General features: G+C 42.7%; 1 protein-coding gene and 1 long non-coding RNA gene across 10 annotated transcripts in view; one reads left to right on the forward strand and one right to left on the reverse strand.

Moving 5' to 3' along the window:
• Positions 1 to 892: 892 nt before the first annotated feature.
• LOC135424158 (uncharacterized) lies at positions 893 to 3,963 on the reverse strand. The gene is made up of 2 exons (XR_010435097.1): positions 3,529 to 3,963; positions 893 to 1,254 (listed from the first exon to the last, which is right to left on the reverse strand). It is a non-coding gene; the product is annotated as an uncharacterized LOC135424158 (long non-coding RNA).
• Positions 3,964 to 4,224: 261 nt separating this feature from the next.
• Positions 4,225 to 16,889, forward strand: part of IFT81 (intraflagellar transport 81) — a 66,208-nt gene continuing 53,543 nt past the window's right edge. For 3 of the 9 annotated variants that reach the window (XM_064675105.1, XM_064675103.1, XM_064675106.1), the window contains exons 1-7: positions 4,226 to 4,514; positions 5,317 to 5,420; positions 6,466 to 6,646; positions 9,510 to 9,599; positions 10,608 to 10,673; positions 10,991 to 11,101; positions 12,365 to 12,449. In XM_064675105.1, the coding sequence (XP_064531175.1) occupies positions 4,371 to 4,514; positions 5,317 to 5,420; positions 6,466 to 6,646; positions 9,510 to 9,599; positions 10,608 to 10,673; positions 10,991 to 11,101; positions 12,365 to 12,449 (781 nt within the window). In that variant the 5' untranslated portion in view covers positions 4,226 to 4,370. Of the gene's footprint in view, positions 4,515 to 5,316; positions 5,421 to 6,465; positions 6,647 to 9,509; positions 9,600 to 10,607; positions 10,674 to 10,990; positions 11,102 to 12,364; positions 12,450 to 16,889 lie in introns of all 9 variants that reach the window. The other 6 variants (XM_064675100.1, XM_064675101.1, XM_064675108.1 and 3 more) reach the window with 4 other exon arrangements.

Below are 16,889 nucleotides of genomic sequence, written 5' to 3' on the forward strand. Positions count from 1 at the left end.
ATGTAAGCCAGGGGCCTACTGACCTCCTTCTGGGCCTGACTCCACCACCCAACACTTCACACCAGTGCAAAGCAGGTGTAATGCTCTTCTGGACTGCACACATAACCCCCACTTCACAGGGGTAGCAATGGCCATGCAAGGCACAGGGCAATGGTAAAGCAAACTCTGGGGTCATCGATGGCCACAGAGATCTCCAGCTTCTTATCTCCCATTGCATGGGACACCACCCTATTTGGTCTTAGATTGGTTTTGCACCAGGTCTTGGGATTAAAAAGGAGTGATGAAGTCACTACTCCTCTCAGCAGAGCCAATACATGGCACATCCTTTGCCTGTGGCCTCTCTCACTCCACAGAGCCATGGACAAGCCAGAGCTGGACACTGTGCTCCAAGCCAACTACTGGCATCTGGTCCAGGAGGTCAAGGCGAGGTGTGAAGCCACCATCTGACACTGTACACACAGGAGTAGGGGCTGCAAAGATGCAGAGCTGTCAAGGTGGAACCTGTAAATCCCAGGCTCAGAGCCTGAAAGACACAAGTTTGGGTCAGAATCCATTAGACTCAGATTAAAAGGACCAGGGGCCTCTCTCTTGCAACAGAAGACTCACATGAAGGCACAAAATACCCTACAAACCAGATCTAGTATTTTTCTTCCAATCCTTCTGTATTTTAAATCACCTACAGCTGTAGTCATGGCAAAACATTCAAAACTAGACAGGCTTTCTGGCTGTTGGTATTGTCTTAAATGCTTCAGCTCACAGGAACAAACTGTGTTCTGCACAAACAGGCTTCATTTTTTGAGCCATCAGTGGTCCCTCCTTAGGCTTTAGCTGACCACAGTACAGCTGCAAGTGGGCACCAGAAACAGACCTGGGATGCATTTAGGTATCAAAATAACCACAAAGAAATGAATTTTAATATAACACAGCCAGACCTATGTGTACATACACAGAGCACAACATTTATAATAAAAGAGACAAACAGGAGGGCTCAGATTGCATAAGCGAAGCAGAAGTGTTGTCTTCTCTTCATAAATGCTCTTGTTTTCACATTAACATCCCCCCTCTGTTTGGGATCTGACCTCAGCAGCTCGGCCGGACGTGTTCATCTCTTTCCCATGATGTTCCCATATAAGGTGATCTCTCTGGCCCTGGGGCAGGATTTTCATTTGCTCAGGTTTCCTCCCGCTCTGATTTGCTGGCCTCTGTGGTCGAGCTCTCTCACAGCTCTGCTCTGCAGCTTCCACACAGCAGTGGCTGTAAAGCGAGGAGAAAGGCAGGAGGGAGCAATGAGGCAGGTCTGGAGAGCTCTGGGTAGTTCATTTGCAGGCTCTGTTCTCTTTCTGCCACACGTTGCCTCTGCAGTGAGCAGCTCCCATAAGCCTTTCCCAAGCAATATAAAACATAGACTCTGTCCAGAGAGCAGGGTGGAACTATAGGGCTGAATAGTTGTAATAACTCTCATGTCATTAGGAAACTTTGCTTCAAAACCTGTATCACTCTCTGTGCAAACTAACTTGGGAATGTGGAAAATGACCACAGAGTTATAGAACAAATATGCTGGAACACTGGCCCTCAATCTGTAAGACCTGACCCAGATACCACATCCCCCAACTAACATAACTTAAGACAAGTTAAGCATCAAACAAATATCTCAGCTGCTTCCTGTAATATTTACTCAAGGCTGCACTGAGAGCTTATAATCTCTTTTATGTCTGTGAAGATTGTCTTGTGATAAAGAGGTCAAGGCACTGAGCTAAGCCTTGATTTTTTTTTTTAAGCAGTAATTCTTAATATTCAGACACCACTGCAGACTGTAAGTATGAAGCAGAAGAGAGGCAGTCTGGGGGAGCAAAATGGCTCTTGGGGCTGCTCGTATGAAGAGCACAAAACTGTTGGAGGAAAGAACTGTGACAACCTAAAACTTAAAGCATGACAAGGGATCTCTCACACCTTCCACAAGTTGGAAAGTCCCACAAAACTGGGCTCCAATGTATGAGTTTGCTCCTGCCTTCAGTCACTTGAGCTTTCCAACAGGTCAGCAAGCTGGTTGTTGACCAGTCCACTTTTAGCTCAGCCAGTCCACTTTTAATGATCTCTGGTCATGGAGGTCTCCTTCCCCAGAGTCAGAACAATCAGACTTCATGGGTTTCCATCTCACCATCTTTTTTTCATCTTATCTTGGCATTTTCTAAAGTTTTCCTACATCCTTCCTCTTCTTTATCTGTTGCCTCTTTAACATTAGAGAGATATGAGAAGAGGGGAACAGTCCTTTCAGTGTGGGGACTGAAATAATCTGATACAGAGGAGGATCTCAGAGCAGCACCATCCCACTTTACCCAGCACAGACCCCTCTCCATTCTCAACACCACAGGCACAATCTCTCCCCTCTGAAGAAAAGCTGTGTAATGGTATTTACAGAAACAGTGTTTCTCTAGGATTAAGTGGTGGTGGACCCACAGGCAATACTCCCTATAACCCATTAACTCAGTCTACATGGAGCAGGTTTGGCCCCTGCACCTCCAGCAGAAATACCATTTTCATTTGCTCTCTCTGTGTCCTACATGCTCAAAATACTCATCAGAGAAAACTGTAATTGATACCAGGAGAGCATGACAAGGGAAAGTAGATCTCTTCTGGGAACTTGTAGGTAAATATGATTCCTAAAGGTCAGTGTATGGATTGACAGAACAAAGGAAACATGATCTGCTTTTAGAGTTCAAATCCAGGAGTCAAGAGACCTGGATTATGTTCCTGGCTCTCCTACAGCTTTCATGAACAACCACAAGTCACCCGTCCATCCCCTTTGTGATTGTTTAACCAGTTAAAAGCTTGGACACCAATGCAGTGTCACTGCTCAGCCTTCCTGTGAAGAAGGGGATTACATTTGATTAAATCATTTTATGAAGTGCTTTCTGTTTCTCAGAAGGAAAAAAAGAGCTCATCCAAGATAGTCACAGTGCTTAGAATTGCAAAGTATTACAGTTATGCTACTTACTGAGTCAAATCCTGCAGTGATTTACAACCTGTGCATTTCAATTGGCACCAATTTCACATGACTCACTGCGTATTTTAATCCATCATCTGGGGACTCGCATGGGATTCTGAGACTAACCAAGAACCTAATTGCAACAGCAGAGAGGCTCCAAAATCCACCTATTTCAGGTCTAAGCACAGCTTTTGAAGGATCTGCAAGAAAAATCTTGCAGATTGAGAGATTTCATGAACAAGTTTCACTTTAATATATATCTGGTTTGGATTGTTTGGTGTTTTTGGAGCTGCTGTCCCTGTTTCAGGTTTATGCACTACATATTTATGGGTACTTCAAGGCTGAAAACTGATGTCCAACCCCGAGGACACACATTTGCCATTTTCCCCAGGGTGAAGCCTGGCGCGGGACTGGCGTTCCCATTCCACAGGGATCCTCTGCACACCTTTCCATCTCAAAGGAATGAAGTAACATTCACCTGACACCCACACCAGCCACGCTCGACGCCCCTTTGTGCTGTCAGAGCCTGCCAGAAACCTTACTTGGGTAACTGCAGCAATCTGTTTGTGCATCTCCTACACACGCCACAGCCACCTCCCTCGGGAGGAGCCGCAGAGCCAAGTTTATCCTGCGGAGGGTGAATCTCGGACCTGTTCCTGCCGTTCCTCGCACTTGTGCCGTGACGGAGCCGCACGGGAGCCTTTCCCTGTGCCGTGTCCGCCCCAGAGCCCCCACAGCGACCTCGGCCGCGGCCCCTGCACGTTCGCGGCGGGGAGAAAATGGGACGGGACTGAGCGGGAAGGGCTGCCCGGGGCACACCGCGAGGCCACCGGGAGGGCTTCCTCGGGCTGCGGCGGCTGCGAGGGCAGCGAAACACGCGAGCAGGGGGCGCGAACTCGAGACCCGCCGGGAGAGCCCGGAAAGACCTCCCGGATCCCGCCCCGGTGGGTCCCGCCCCGACACACCCACACTCGCCCCGCCCCTGACCACACCCCGGGCACGCTCCCACAGACAGAGCGCGCCCCTCACAGCCTGACCACGCCCCCTCACAACCCAACCACGCCCACCACAGCTAGACCACGCCCACACACGCTCCGGCCCCGCCCCCTCACAGATCAATCCCGTCCGTCACAGTTTGGCCCCGCCCTCTCATTATCAGACCACGCCCCCTCCCCACCCGGCGCGGTCCCCGTTCCCGCCGCTCCGCCGTGGCATCGGAAGTGACGTCAGCGCCGTATCCCGGCAACCGTCCCCGCGGTGCCGGGAGGCTCCGCTGGGGCCTCATCGCCAGGCCCGGCCCGGGCCCCCCGGCCCGCCCCGGGGCCCAGCTCACCGCCCCCACACCCGCCGTGTGTCCTCTGCGGGTGCCCCCCGGGACACCGCCATGGGTGACCAAATGCAGTTCATTGTCGAGAAGCTCAATCAGGAGCCCTTCAGGAAGAACTACAACTTAATCTCGTTTGACTCCCTGGAGTCGGTGCAGCTGCTGCAGCTGCTCAATGATGTTCTGGGCGAGATTGACCCGAAGGTAAGGGGGGCGCTCAGAGCTGCTCACACCTCTTGCAGTGGGTTTGACACCGAAATGTGCTTTTCTTTGGGTCTGGCTCAGTGTAATCTCGTAGCGTGCTTGGTTTTTCAAAACAGCTTGTATGGATCTTCCTGGGAATAAATGTGCCTGGCAAGAATCCTTCCTGTCAATACATCTGAGTGTATAAAAATATTTGCAAAGCAGCAGATGTTCCCTGGGGCAGGGACTGGATCCCTGTCCCCAGAGACTGATCACTGGATGTTTTCGCTGTGAAATTCAGGATACAGATGTTGGTTCATACTGAGAACCTTCATATTCTTAGGGCAAGGTCAGGCTATGCCCTGCACACACACATGTCCACACATCTGGGGCATGGATACCTGTGCCTTGGAGTGCCAGGATGCCCGAATTCCTTCTTGGATGTGTTCAGAGTGTCTGCATAGATGATTCCTGTCAGCAGGGAGAATGGTAATTTAGGAAGAATTTACCTGAATACGCATGTTGGAGGAAATTAGAAGAGGACTGAAGTTTGGTGATAAAAGGGATGTTCTGTGCAGAGTATCTCACTATTATTTGATAAAGTAATAAAGTCAATTCTTTTAGTGTTGCCAGTTAATTGATACCACTTGGACAAAGAAGTATATAATAATAATAATAAATTATAGTTAACAATATAACTATAATAATTAACAAATTATTATAAAATAAATAATGTCATAATTACAATATTTAGTAATATTATGATATAATAATTATTATTACCTATAAGTCATTAATTAAATAATTTCTACAAACTGTTTAGCATGCTGTTGACATTAGAGAGGAGCTGCCAGAACAAACAGCTAAAAGAATGCTGAGTCTCCTTGGAATTCTCAAATACAAACCTCCAGGGAATGTGTCAGACCTGTGAGTATCCTTTTACCTGCAAACACCATTAAAACGTTGTTTGCTGCTCATGTGGTAGTGACCTTTAGTTCAGGTGAGAGCAGTTCCCGTGTCCTTGGGGAGGTTGGGATGGGATCCCAGGTGCGGTGCCAGAGCTGTCGCCGTGTCCCTGTGGATGCGGGATGTGGTGCCAGGTGCGGTGCCAGAGCTGTCGCCGTGTCCCTGTGGATGCGGGATGTGGTGCCAGGTGCGGTGCCACACCTGGGCAGGTGCAGTGGCGGGCGCTGCCGGCAGAGGGCACTGCCCGCCCGGCAGGGTCGGCCCGGCCCAGCCCGTCCCCGCAGCGCCCGAGGCGGGAGCGACTCACCTGCGCCAGGTGATGCCCAAGTCCCGCGCCCCGCCCACCCTGCCGGCATTCCCCGAGACTGCCGCAGGGAACCAGGAGTCGTCCCTCCTGGCTTTATCCTTTTAGTGCGTTATGGGGGTTTTATCTGCCTCAAGGGAGCAGAATGGGGATTCGAAATTGCAAACTGCCATCACAGAATCCCAGAAGGTTTGGATTGGGAGGGATCTTAAAAACCATAAAACCATCTAGTCCAACCCTCTACCATGGGCAGGAACACCTCCCACTAGACCAGGTTGCTCCCAGCTCCATCCAACCTGGCTTGAACGCTTCCAGGGATGGGGCACCTACAGCTTCTCTGGGCAACCTTCTCTGAGTGTCCCCACCCTCATACGGAAGGATTTCTTCCCAACATCCCACCTAACCCTACTCTCTGTCAGTGGAAAGCCATTCCCCTTTGTCCTGTCACTCCAGGCCCTTGTAAATGGTCTCTCTCCATCTTTCCTGTCAGCTCCTTCAGATTCTCACCCTGGAGCCTTCTCTCCTCCAGGCTGAACAATCCCAATCCTCTCAGCCTCATCATGAGCATTTTCTCTTTTAACAGCATTAAGAAAATCATTAGTCAAGTGGAGAAGGAGCATCAAAACATTGCAAATTCTTTGTTCCAAGCCAGCTTTCCTTAGTTTGAGACTTTTTGGTGTTTTCTCTGTCATTGTCACACAGAAGTGCTTTTCGCCAGGGGTTGGTTACTGGGAGCAAACCTGTCATTCATCCTCTCTTACACTGGCTTCTGCAGAGGACCAATGAACTCAAGAAAAGAGCTTACCTGGCACGTTTCTTAGTGAAACTGGAAGTGCCAGCAGAGTTTCTCCAGGATGATACTGTGGCTGACATCAACAAACAGGTACCGTTTTTCTTGAGCGCCAACGTTTTCCATGAATTAAAGTGCTGGTGGGAGGAGGGATGAAAGAATCTGGGAGTAATGTTGGCAGAGAGGATGAGCAAAGATTCATAATAAGAAATAGATGTCTTGACTACTTCCTTCCAATAACCCTGAATTTGGAAATTAATAGGCAGTATTGAATTAAAAGGCTTTCAGCCCATTAAGTACTGGGTGCCAGATCGTGTCCAGAGCCATGTTGCCCTAGACAGATTTTTATTTCTTAATTTTTTAACATCTTTTTTTCTTATGAACTATGACATTTATGTTTTTAACTGTAAATTACCACTTCAAAGCAGTCCAGAAAATGTTGTCACCAAAAGCCAATGTCTCCTAATTATCAATTGATTGTATTTGGTAGTCATGATTGTCAATTGATAGTATTTAATGCCTAATATTTGTATTAGCCTTATTCTGCTTTTGCTTCAACCATTTATTTTTTTGTGAATAAGTAAAAGATTTCTCTTTTCTGTGCTGACATTCCTACTTATTATGTTCCCACTTCTTTTGTGAGCATTGAATGTTGATTTTAGATAGTCAGACTGGGTGGGTTTGAATTGTAAAACTTCAAGTGAACCAAAGTTATGGGTTTATATCTGTATTATCTGAGGTACATATTTACTTAAATTTTTTTTTATCCAGTTTTCTGTGACTTTTGTTTTATGAAACCACAGTGGTTTTTAGTGTTTGTAACAGGTAACTTGATTTGTTAACTGTGCACCAGCAAAGCTGAACAGTCTGACTGAAGCTTGACCAAGCCTTTTGTTTTTTTGTTACCTCTACCAATATTTGATTTATAACTTGGGATAACTCAGCAGAAGTAGTAAAGAGAGAAAACAATTCAGATTGTATGTTTTTTCATATGTCACAGTCTTAATATGTATAAATATCCACCTCCATAATTTCCATTACATAAGATGTGTTCCTTTTTGGAATTACAGTAATAGAACCATCTTATTAAACTAATACCCTGCTGATTAATTCAAAACAGAAGCTGGGGTAATAGAATGCCTTACTGCAGTTTAACATGACAATGCAAATATTTAGATACTAATGAATTAAAGAATTTAGCCTAAATCATTTAGATACAGGCTTGCAGTGGTGTCTTTTAAGAGAAATTTCAAATATTGAGGGTTTGGACACTTTATAACATGGTTGGGTTTTATGGCTGTGTAGAATCAAACTCAATGTACTTTTAAAAATTATTTATACAAGATACTCAGCATACCTGCCACCTTCCTACTGTGTTGGGATTTACACATTGGATTGGCTGCAGTTTAAAATTTAAAAAATTAGCAACTTCAGGCATTAATTTAGTTGTCCAGTCTTCAGTGAATTGCTCCCAGCTGCCAGGAATCTTTTTTCCATATAGGAACCTGGGTGTTCTTTGGTCATTTGAGTGTGTCCCATATTCCAGGTGCATGTGGGGGTACCCACAGTGAAAAGTGAGAGCCTTCCCTTTGTTATGATCCATCAAACTATGCTCTGCCCTTGTTTGAGTCCTGCTACTGGCCTTGAAATTTTGTGTCCATTAAGGAAAAGATTTCCTAAACTCCTCTTCTGACAGAGGTAGAGACACACAAAGGAAAGCTGCTGGACAGCAGAAGTGGTGAAAGCACTTGCTCAGGGACCACCTGGTATTTCATTTTTGTTCAAGGACTTCCACAGTGCCTTAGTGGCATCATGGAAACCAGCTGGGTTTTCACTCCTAACTTGTTCCTCCTTGTCCAGCCTGTGCATTCCTTATCACACCTTTATTTGCCATTCAATCCAGCTCTTTCTCTGTGGTTTTATCTTCTTCTCAGTAGCCATTTTATTGCTCTTTTTTTGAATTCATTCCAGCTTGTCAGTCCATGCTTGAAACTGCAACAACCAGACCTGAGCAGAGCACTCTGGCTGCTGGTTCCCCAGTGTTTTATAGAATGGAATTGCTGCTTCACTGCTCAGGGCTTTGATGCCTTTGTTTGAACTGGCCTTTGCTGTTGCCATTTTGTGTTCAACTTTCGTATCAACTGCTCTTTCCAGGAAGTAAAAAAATGACTTGATATTCTCTTTTTAGATTTTTCCATCTCATTGAATGGCTGTTTCTGTGGAGATTATCTTCCCTTATACCTCAGCTTGCATTTCTCCGAGTCGAATCTAAATTTATTTCCTCTCCATATTTCTAAACTCTTTCTGTCCCCTGTTATTTCTCTACCCACACAGACTTTCACACTGCCTCTCAGTTTAAGATTCCTGGTGGGCACTGTGCTGGTGTGGAAGTAGCACACTGTCTCCTTCTCCCTGAGTGCTGAGCTGCATCAGTCAGTCCCTGTGAGGTACCTGGGTTATGCAACGTGTCACAGCCACTCCTCACGTGTTACCTCAGCTGTGCTCTTGGGCCACTCTGCAAATTCAAGCCCCATGGCTTCAGTCAAGTGTTTTGTTAGGTCAGGCTCTTCCTTTTTGGGCTGATAAATGTATAGATGTGATATACACAGATTTACTGTAAGAGAGAATAATTTGTTAATATGGATTTGTCCCTCTCAGCTAACATCTTATCCCTCTGCTTTGAAAATACACTGTTGTGTTACAAGGGAAGAGATGAAAATACTGAAGAAATTGTGAAATTCTGATTGGGCCTTTAAATGCAAGATAATGCACGTGATTTTTTAGTTTCTGTTTTATAAGTTTTTCACAAGCTTTTGCAGTGAAAAAAATGCATTTTATTCTTTTTCTCACCATATTTCTATGTCTACATATACTATCATAGTAATAAAGTGATGTGTTGATCTGAAAATCCCCAGACACAGAGCTCATTCTGCACAATTTCTGTTTCCTTTTGTAGTATGAAGAACTCATGGAAGCATTTAAAAACCTGCATAAGGAGTATGAGCAGCTCAAAATATCTGGTTTATCCACTGCAGAGATAAGAAGGGTAAAGAAAAAATGCACAGCTTTTCTTTGGTTGTTTTTTGAAGCCCTGTTTTTGTTGGGTTTGTAAGTTGTAGAGGCCAGAGCTGGTGGGCTCTGCAGCTGCCTTTTGGAAACTGTGCTGTGTTGGCAAACAGAGCAGAAAGTCTTTGCTCGTGCTCAGAGCGGAGCTTTCTGGAGCAGATTGGGGAATGAGGCTGCCAAGACTCTGTTCAGCATGATTTCCAAATATTAGAACTCCATTTCCTCTGAATGCAAACTCATACAAAACCTTTTGCTTTCCTGATACAGGGTAATAATTCCAGAGGGTGTTGAATGAATTAAGAGCTTAAGTCAACAATGATGATGAACCCGTGTGGATAAAGTGTTAAGTAAAGATATTTGCCCTGTTTCAGCAAAATAATTAAGCCTGTGTACAGCTTTCCAGGGGACATATAGACAAGCCAAGCAAATGTTGAGATGTACATTTGGAGAATTTGTTTCCCTTTCTCTCATAACTATCAATCTGTGGAGTCCTGCTGTTGTAAAATAGGATTAAAGGAAGCACTAGAAAGTGTTTCTTTTAACACAGTTCTAATACAAAAAGTGGCAGCAGACATCCCTCATATGCAGCTTCTTGCAGAATGGTCTGCCAGGAAGTGGGTAATGATGGTGACATTAAGAACATATGTCAGACTGCATCCGATGTTGAATTCGTGCTGATTTTTCCTTGGTGGTGTGTGTTTGTTTGTTTTTATTTTAGAGAAATCCACCTGCATTTATTTTAAATGTTCACACTAATACTCAGGGATGCAGATGAGGAGTGTTAGCATAGAGGGAGTGGGAACTGTGGGGGAAGTAAGAGAGATTGGAATCCTGGGTGTTCTGATCGTAGATCAATAAAATTACAACCACCTCCATATATTCAGAGAAGAATTCTGATTTTCATATTAATTAGAAGAGAATTTAGTCCAATCCAACATACATGGTAAATAAATTAATATTTATTTATGTATTTTTTTCTGCTTTTTAGGACATCAGTGCAATGGAAGAGGAGAAAGATCAACTGGTCAAAAGAGTAGAGCGTCTCAAGAAGAGGGTAATAAGAGAAGTAACACTGTTCCGTTTCAGTGTCATAATCCTTGGCTTGCAACTCTGATTTTGGAATGCAAACAGGGATTAAGATAAACATACTGTATGTCTAGGAAGGAGTCGAGTAACTAATTGACCTACAGGGAATCTCCCAGGCCTCAGTCCAGGGCTTTTAAGAATCTCGAGTCCAGTACTTTGCTGTCATTTCTGAGTAGTAACGTGCACGGAAAGGAAGTGCTAAGTGGGCTTGTGAGACATATGATCCCTTTAATGTATTTCTCAACTATCTGACAGCAACATGCACTATTTATCCACTTGCTGTAGGTGGAGACAGTACAAAATCATCAACGGATGCTTGAAATAGCAAGACAGCTCCGCTTGGAAAAGGAGAGAGAAGAATCTCTGGCTCAACAGAAACAAGAACAAAAAAGTCAGGTACTGACATGAAAACATACCTATTAAAATAAAGAGCTGTTGACATTTGTTTGGGAATCAGGCATTTTAGAAAGACAGCAGGACCAACAGTAGAGAGTTTCTCCCGACCCCAGAAAATGAAATCCCATTTAAAAGATCTATGTAGGTTTTAAGGGAAGAGGCTTGACCCTGCAAGTTCTGAACAGCACAGTGAAGGTACTTGGCTGCCTCAGCTGCCACTGACATCATCCTTGAGTGTTCCCAGGAAACGTTCCATGACTTACTGCCGGAGCACCCAAAGGGAACTCATCATATTTATGGGAGTGAGCAAATGTTTCCTTGGTTTGATTTCTATCTCTGTGCATCTGCACCAAGATTTCAGGGGCTGAGCAGCACAGCAAGTACCTCAGCTTCTCTCTGGGTGGGGGGAATATGTATTCAGAAGCAACCTTGGGGTTTTGGTCCCTGAGTTTGACAGAAGTGGTGTCCTGAGAAGCACTGGAAGCTGTCAACACATTGGATGTCAACACCTCTGAGTATGAGGGTGGGTTTTATTCCTGACCTATGTTGTCAAAAGAAGGTACTTTCGTAAAATCCTGTGCCATTTTGTTACACCATCTCACCAAATTCTGTAGCCTGAACTGCAACACTGTAATAAAAGGGGAAAACCCCCCAGATCTCCTGTATTGCAGTCTGTGTCTGCATGTGGAATCAATGGGAATTAGTAGCTCTCAAGCTGTTGGGTCTTTGCTTGAACCTGCATGAGATCACAAGTAAAATGAATGTGATGTCCAGCTAATTCCAGTTCTTAGTACACATCTCCATAAATCATAAAAATACAAATCAGCTGGGGGTTGTTTGGCAAGAAACTTTCCATCTGCTCTTGGGATGGACAGTGGATTGCTGTGACAACTCAGCTGCATTGCAGGGACTGTAGGATAAGGACAGGTACCACCTGCAATCCTGATCCTTGCTGCCTTTTGTTGTTGTTGTAATGCTCAAGGCACTTATAATTTTGGTTGAAAATTGTTGAATGAAGTTCTGCCATAAAGTATCACTTGGGAGAACAAGAATCCTCTCTTCATTTAACATTAGGGAATATCAAATAAACTCAGGCCAAGTGTTGAAAATTTGGTCTGGCACATTCCCTTGTGAAACAGATCCTCACCAGATGCTTAGAGCTGCCATTTTTTCTGTTTGGGGTTCTTTTGCTCTTTTGGTTTAGTTGTTTGAATATGTATTTCCAAGGAATGAGCTTATGTGTGTCCAATTCTCTCTCCAAAGTTGTTCCATGCAGAGCAGAGGCTGCAGAGAGCCCAGCTCCAGCTGAAGGAGATGCAGGATGCAGTAGCTGATTCAAAACCTGAAAGTAAGTGGTGATCTACAAAGGGGTTACACTTCTCTGGCAGAAATTAAATGAAAACCTCTTGCTCAGTCAGAAGTTTGTCTTTTCTAAGCTTTTATGCCTTTTGTGTTTGTAACTGGGCATTGGTGAAATACTGCTTCTTAAAAATGCTCTCAGTGAACGGGCAAATACATTGAATACTGTTTTATTCAGTGTTTTTTCTAGTTACCTTCTATAAAATATTTGTTTGAAAAGCTTTAAGGCCTGTTTCTTATTGCAGTGCAATTTTGTGCTGTAGTTTTGTAGGGTACCAAAAATAAAGCTATTTCCTAATTCAGCTTTTTTTAATAGACTGTAGATTATATTTAATTATATTTATATACACAGCACACTCTTTTAATGTGTGTGATTATAGATATATAGATATAAATATGTAGATACTAGATATATCTATATGTTGAAGCCTCTATATTTATATATTAGTATATTTGTTTATATATCAACATTCTTTGTTCTCTCTATACAACTGTAATTTATTGAGCTGTATGTTTCTGAATTACATTAATTACAGCAAGATTGCTTCTCCTTGTTTTCAGTGATATCTCAGAATGAAAATAACTGAAGCAAAATAAATTCTATGCCTTGTGGAGTGAGTTAGTTCTACATGCTCATCTATAACAACAGGAGGTGGAAGAGTTGCAGTTACTAGAAAAATGTGGAACTGACTGTCTCCAAAGGACAGTTTGACAACCTCCAGGTTTCTGGTGATTTAATCACTTTGAAGGAAATGTACCAAGGATTATCCAGGCAATTTGACACCAAAACTGAGAGTCAGTTTAGAGTCACAGAATCATAAAATCTCCTGAGCTGGGAGGGACCCTCCAGGATAATTTTTGAGGGTTCAGTGTTTCAGATGTGTGTGATCTTTGCAAATCACTGACCCCTTTCAGTTTATTCCTCACATTTGATTATTAATAACACATCACAGGACTGACAGAGGTTTTATGTGCTGTTCATGCAGGTATTGGGGTGGATTTATTGGGAAATACTTTATTGTATGTAAGATAACCTGTCCCTTCCATGGGGCTTTTCCAGTTGAATTCTGGGTTACTGTGGTGAAAAATGTGCCATAGAAACATGTATAAATTAATTCCAAAATTATAGAATCTGGCTTTTTCTCAATTTAAATTTAGTAAACCAAGTCATTGTCCTACTCTTTCAAGTAGGAAACTGCTGTTTCAGTTGCATCACTGAACTGCTTTGGCAGCTCCTCTGAGTTAAAGAAGTTTTTTTCAGTCTCCACCTCGTGTTGTTATTACTTTGTAATTTTACTTCATTTTTTTATGATGCTCATCAGCCACTGAACCACAAGTGGAACTAAGGGAGTATCTGAACCATCTTCTTCACTCACAGGGCCCTGCAGTGGATTTTATAACTGCTCCTTTTTTTGCAGTAGCTATCAGAGAGTTTATACAGCAAAGCTGTATCAACATTTCTGGTTTAGTTCCTGAGTTTTTTAAAGGCCAATGGAAACTTGATGGGTTCAGTTCACAGAAGCAAAGGTAACATAATAAAAAGCCAGTAAATATGTCATGTCATCATTGAGATGAAAATAAAGTTAACATATTTAATTTCCTTATCTTGAGTCCTACTTGCAGGGGAAAACAAAAAGTATTTAGATGTTCCGAAGCAAAGCTTGGAGTCATTACTTAAGAAAACTTGTGTTGAAATTTTGCCCAGACAAAGACTTCAGGACTCAGCTCTGCAATTGCTCTTCCCCACTGGAGTTACAAAGGCACTGCCTGTAGCAGCAATTACAGAAAGCCAACTGGTTTTTTTAATAATTGAAATTAGGTGACCACAGTGCACTGCACAGTGCATTTATTTTAAAAGCATCCAGTTATTTTAAAAGCTTTGTTGGGTTACAGTTAGCACAGTGTATTTTAGTTTGAAGATTCCCTTTGGCTGCCTCAGCTGCCTCCTCATAGCAGTGTAGTTTGTCTGCTGACAGTCCAACAGCTGGAGTTTCATTGGAAGTGAGATCCTTTCCTTTAAAAGAAATTTCTTCCATTTTTAATATTTCACTGTTTTAATACTTCAGTTTTTACTTCCTAGGCAAGATAAAATGTTAGAAGTTGTTCATGAGTAGAAACTTTGTTGTTTGTCTTATGGATTTGATGACTTCATAATTAATGTAGGATGAAGTGCTTTAAAGAAATGGGAAGGAACTCTTTAAGGAATGCAACTCCCATGTATTCCTGAGAATCATTAGCATATAATTAGCATGAGCCTGCTTGAATGTGCCAGGAAAATACAGCTTATGGTTAGCAGGTTCTTAACTCCTAGAAACATAATATTTATAAGACTTTGTGTTGTATCACTGATTGTTATGAGCTGTTCTGGAGACTAAAATTGATGATGGTTTCACAGAACTTTCCCTGTTTATTGACTTCAGCCCTTCCCTATTTCTTAACTTCAATACTACTCAGGATGTTGTTCAATTAGAAAGGGATTTGCTGCTGGTACCCTGAATAACCTGAATTTGCAGATTCTGGAGGGTTTTCTTCTGTTGTTGTTCTGGGTATGAGTTATACTTTTATTAACACTGGCCACCAGTTTGAATAACCATAACCCAGCTCATGCTTCCTCTCCAAGATTGCCACCTTTTTGCTCTGATTATCTCTGCTGGCACAAACACAAATTGTTAAACAAACTGAATTACTGAAATTCTTCATCTCTGTCTACTTTGCAGAACATTATTCGTCACTTTATTGGCAAAAATGTGAAAAAAGGGGATGAGTAGCTTGGAAATATTGATTAAAGAATGTGTTAAAATGATTGTTGATAAACAGTAAAATGTGTAATTTATAAAATTCATTAAATTTATGTGTAGTAATAGATTTAGGACACTGGGAACTTCACAGACACCGGTCAAGGAGGAATTGCTTTGTACAGATGTCTATTTTCTTTCATTCTTGATGAAAAATAGAAAGTTAGCAAGCTATTATTTATATATTCCATTTGATAGAAAACATTAGCATTTTTCTTTTTCACAGAACCACCTTTCCCTAAAATTCCAAGGTTAAATGATCTCCTCCAAAACTACAGACCACATTGGAATTAAAGTTTTAGAAGTATTTGGTAAAAGAGACTGGCTCAGATGGAACTTTATTTCCCTCTTTAGAAGATATTATTTATTATAAAGTCACTGACAATTGATGCAAGGGGAGGGTTAAGCAGTTTTAAGATAATTTGGTATCTCTGATGAGATACAAGTCTGGTTGTAAGATTGGTAGTGTTTTTAAGGTCTTTGACTCTTGCACCTCATTTTGAAGAACAAACAAGGCAGCAAAAATTCAACATGACCTCTGTTAAAAGGATTCCAAGGAGTTTAGTGGAAGGTTTAGAAAGAAGTGGAATCATCACCCAGTGGGGTTTGGCTCTTTTTTGTTCAGTATTTTCACCAGATTCCTGCAAGAAAATAGCAAATGATCTCTGGGGAAATAAAAATAGGGAAGTGACTGAATAATGAGGAGACTGTTGATTTGAAGTGACTGGAATCACTTAGGAAGCCAAGCCCATGCCAACAGGTTCTATTTTAAGGAATAGCCAAATTCCACGGCATTCCTCCAGGAATAATGTATATGCAATGTGTTTATGGAATGTGAGGCTCTTTCCTAGGAAGTGACTGCAAAGAATTTGTGAGTCAGGTATAAAAATGGGGGAACAGGAGCTCCCAGTGTCATAAATGAGGTGATATCCATGCGTTTGTTTCTGGGAGAAAATGCAAGAGCAGAGTCCCACTGCCCCTGGTTTGGGCTCTGAGGTGTCCATCACTGCAGCCTGTGACAATTCAACACTCAAGAAGAACTCTGAAAGGTCAGAGAGGTTTCAAAGAGCTCCAATAATAATTATAAACATGGAGAGCATAATTTACAGTGGCAAATTCAGGAAGCTTTTCAGATTTTCAAGGATATATTGAAGGGATGATTGATCTGTCAGTGTTTGCATGTCCCAGGCCTCTGTTTAATATCCCTGTTTAAAATCTCTGTTTAACAGAGGGAAATTGGAAGTGGTGGCATTGGAAGCTGTGGAGGGAATCATTTCAGTCCCTGCAGAAAGGGATTTGATGTTGGAAGTCTGTTCCAGCCATGCCTTTGTCGTGCCCTTCTGATGTGATATTGAACAAAGTATTGGCAGAGAATCTATAAAATGAGGGCCCCTCTCTCTTTTTTCCCCCCTTTTAAAAAACTGAAGTCCTGTTGCAAATGGTTCTGGTCCAGGATGTGCAGTTGGCATCCCTATATTGGGAAAAGAAGTGGGAACCTGAGCGTGAGGTGAATCAAGTTTAAAGTCCACCACCAGAATTATGCAGAGAAAGTCACCTCTCCTCTACAGAACTGAGCAAGCAGGAATAAACTCTTTTCTCCCATCCCTCTCTCTGTAATAATAATAATAATAATA

The sequence above is a fragment of the Pseudopipra pipra genome, chromosome 18 (assembly GCF_036250125.1).
Source record: "Pseudopipra pipra isolate bDixPip1 chromosome 18, bDixPip1.hap1, whole genome shotgun sequence".
NCBI classification, from domain to species: domain Eukaryota; kingdom Metazoa; phylum Chordata; class Aves; order Passeriformes; family Pipridae; genus Pseudopipra; species Pseudopipra pipra.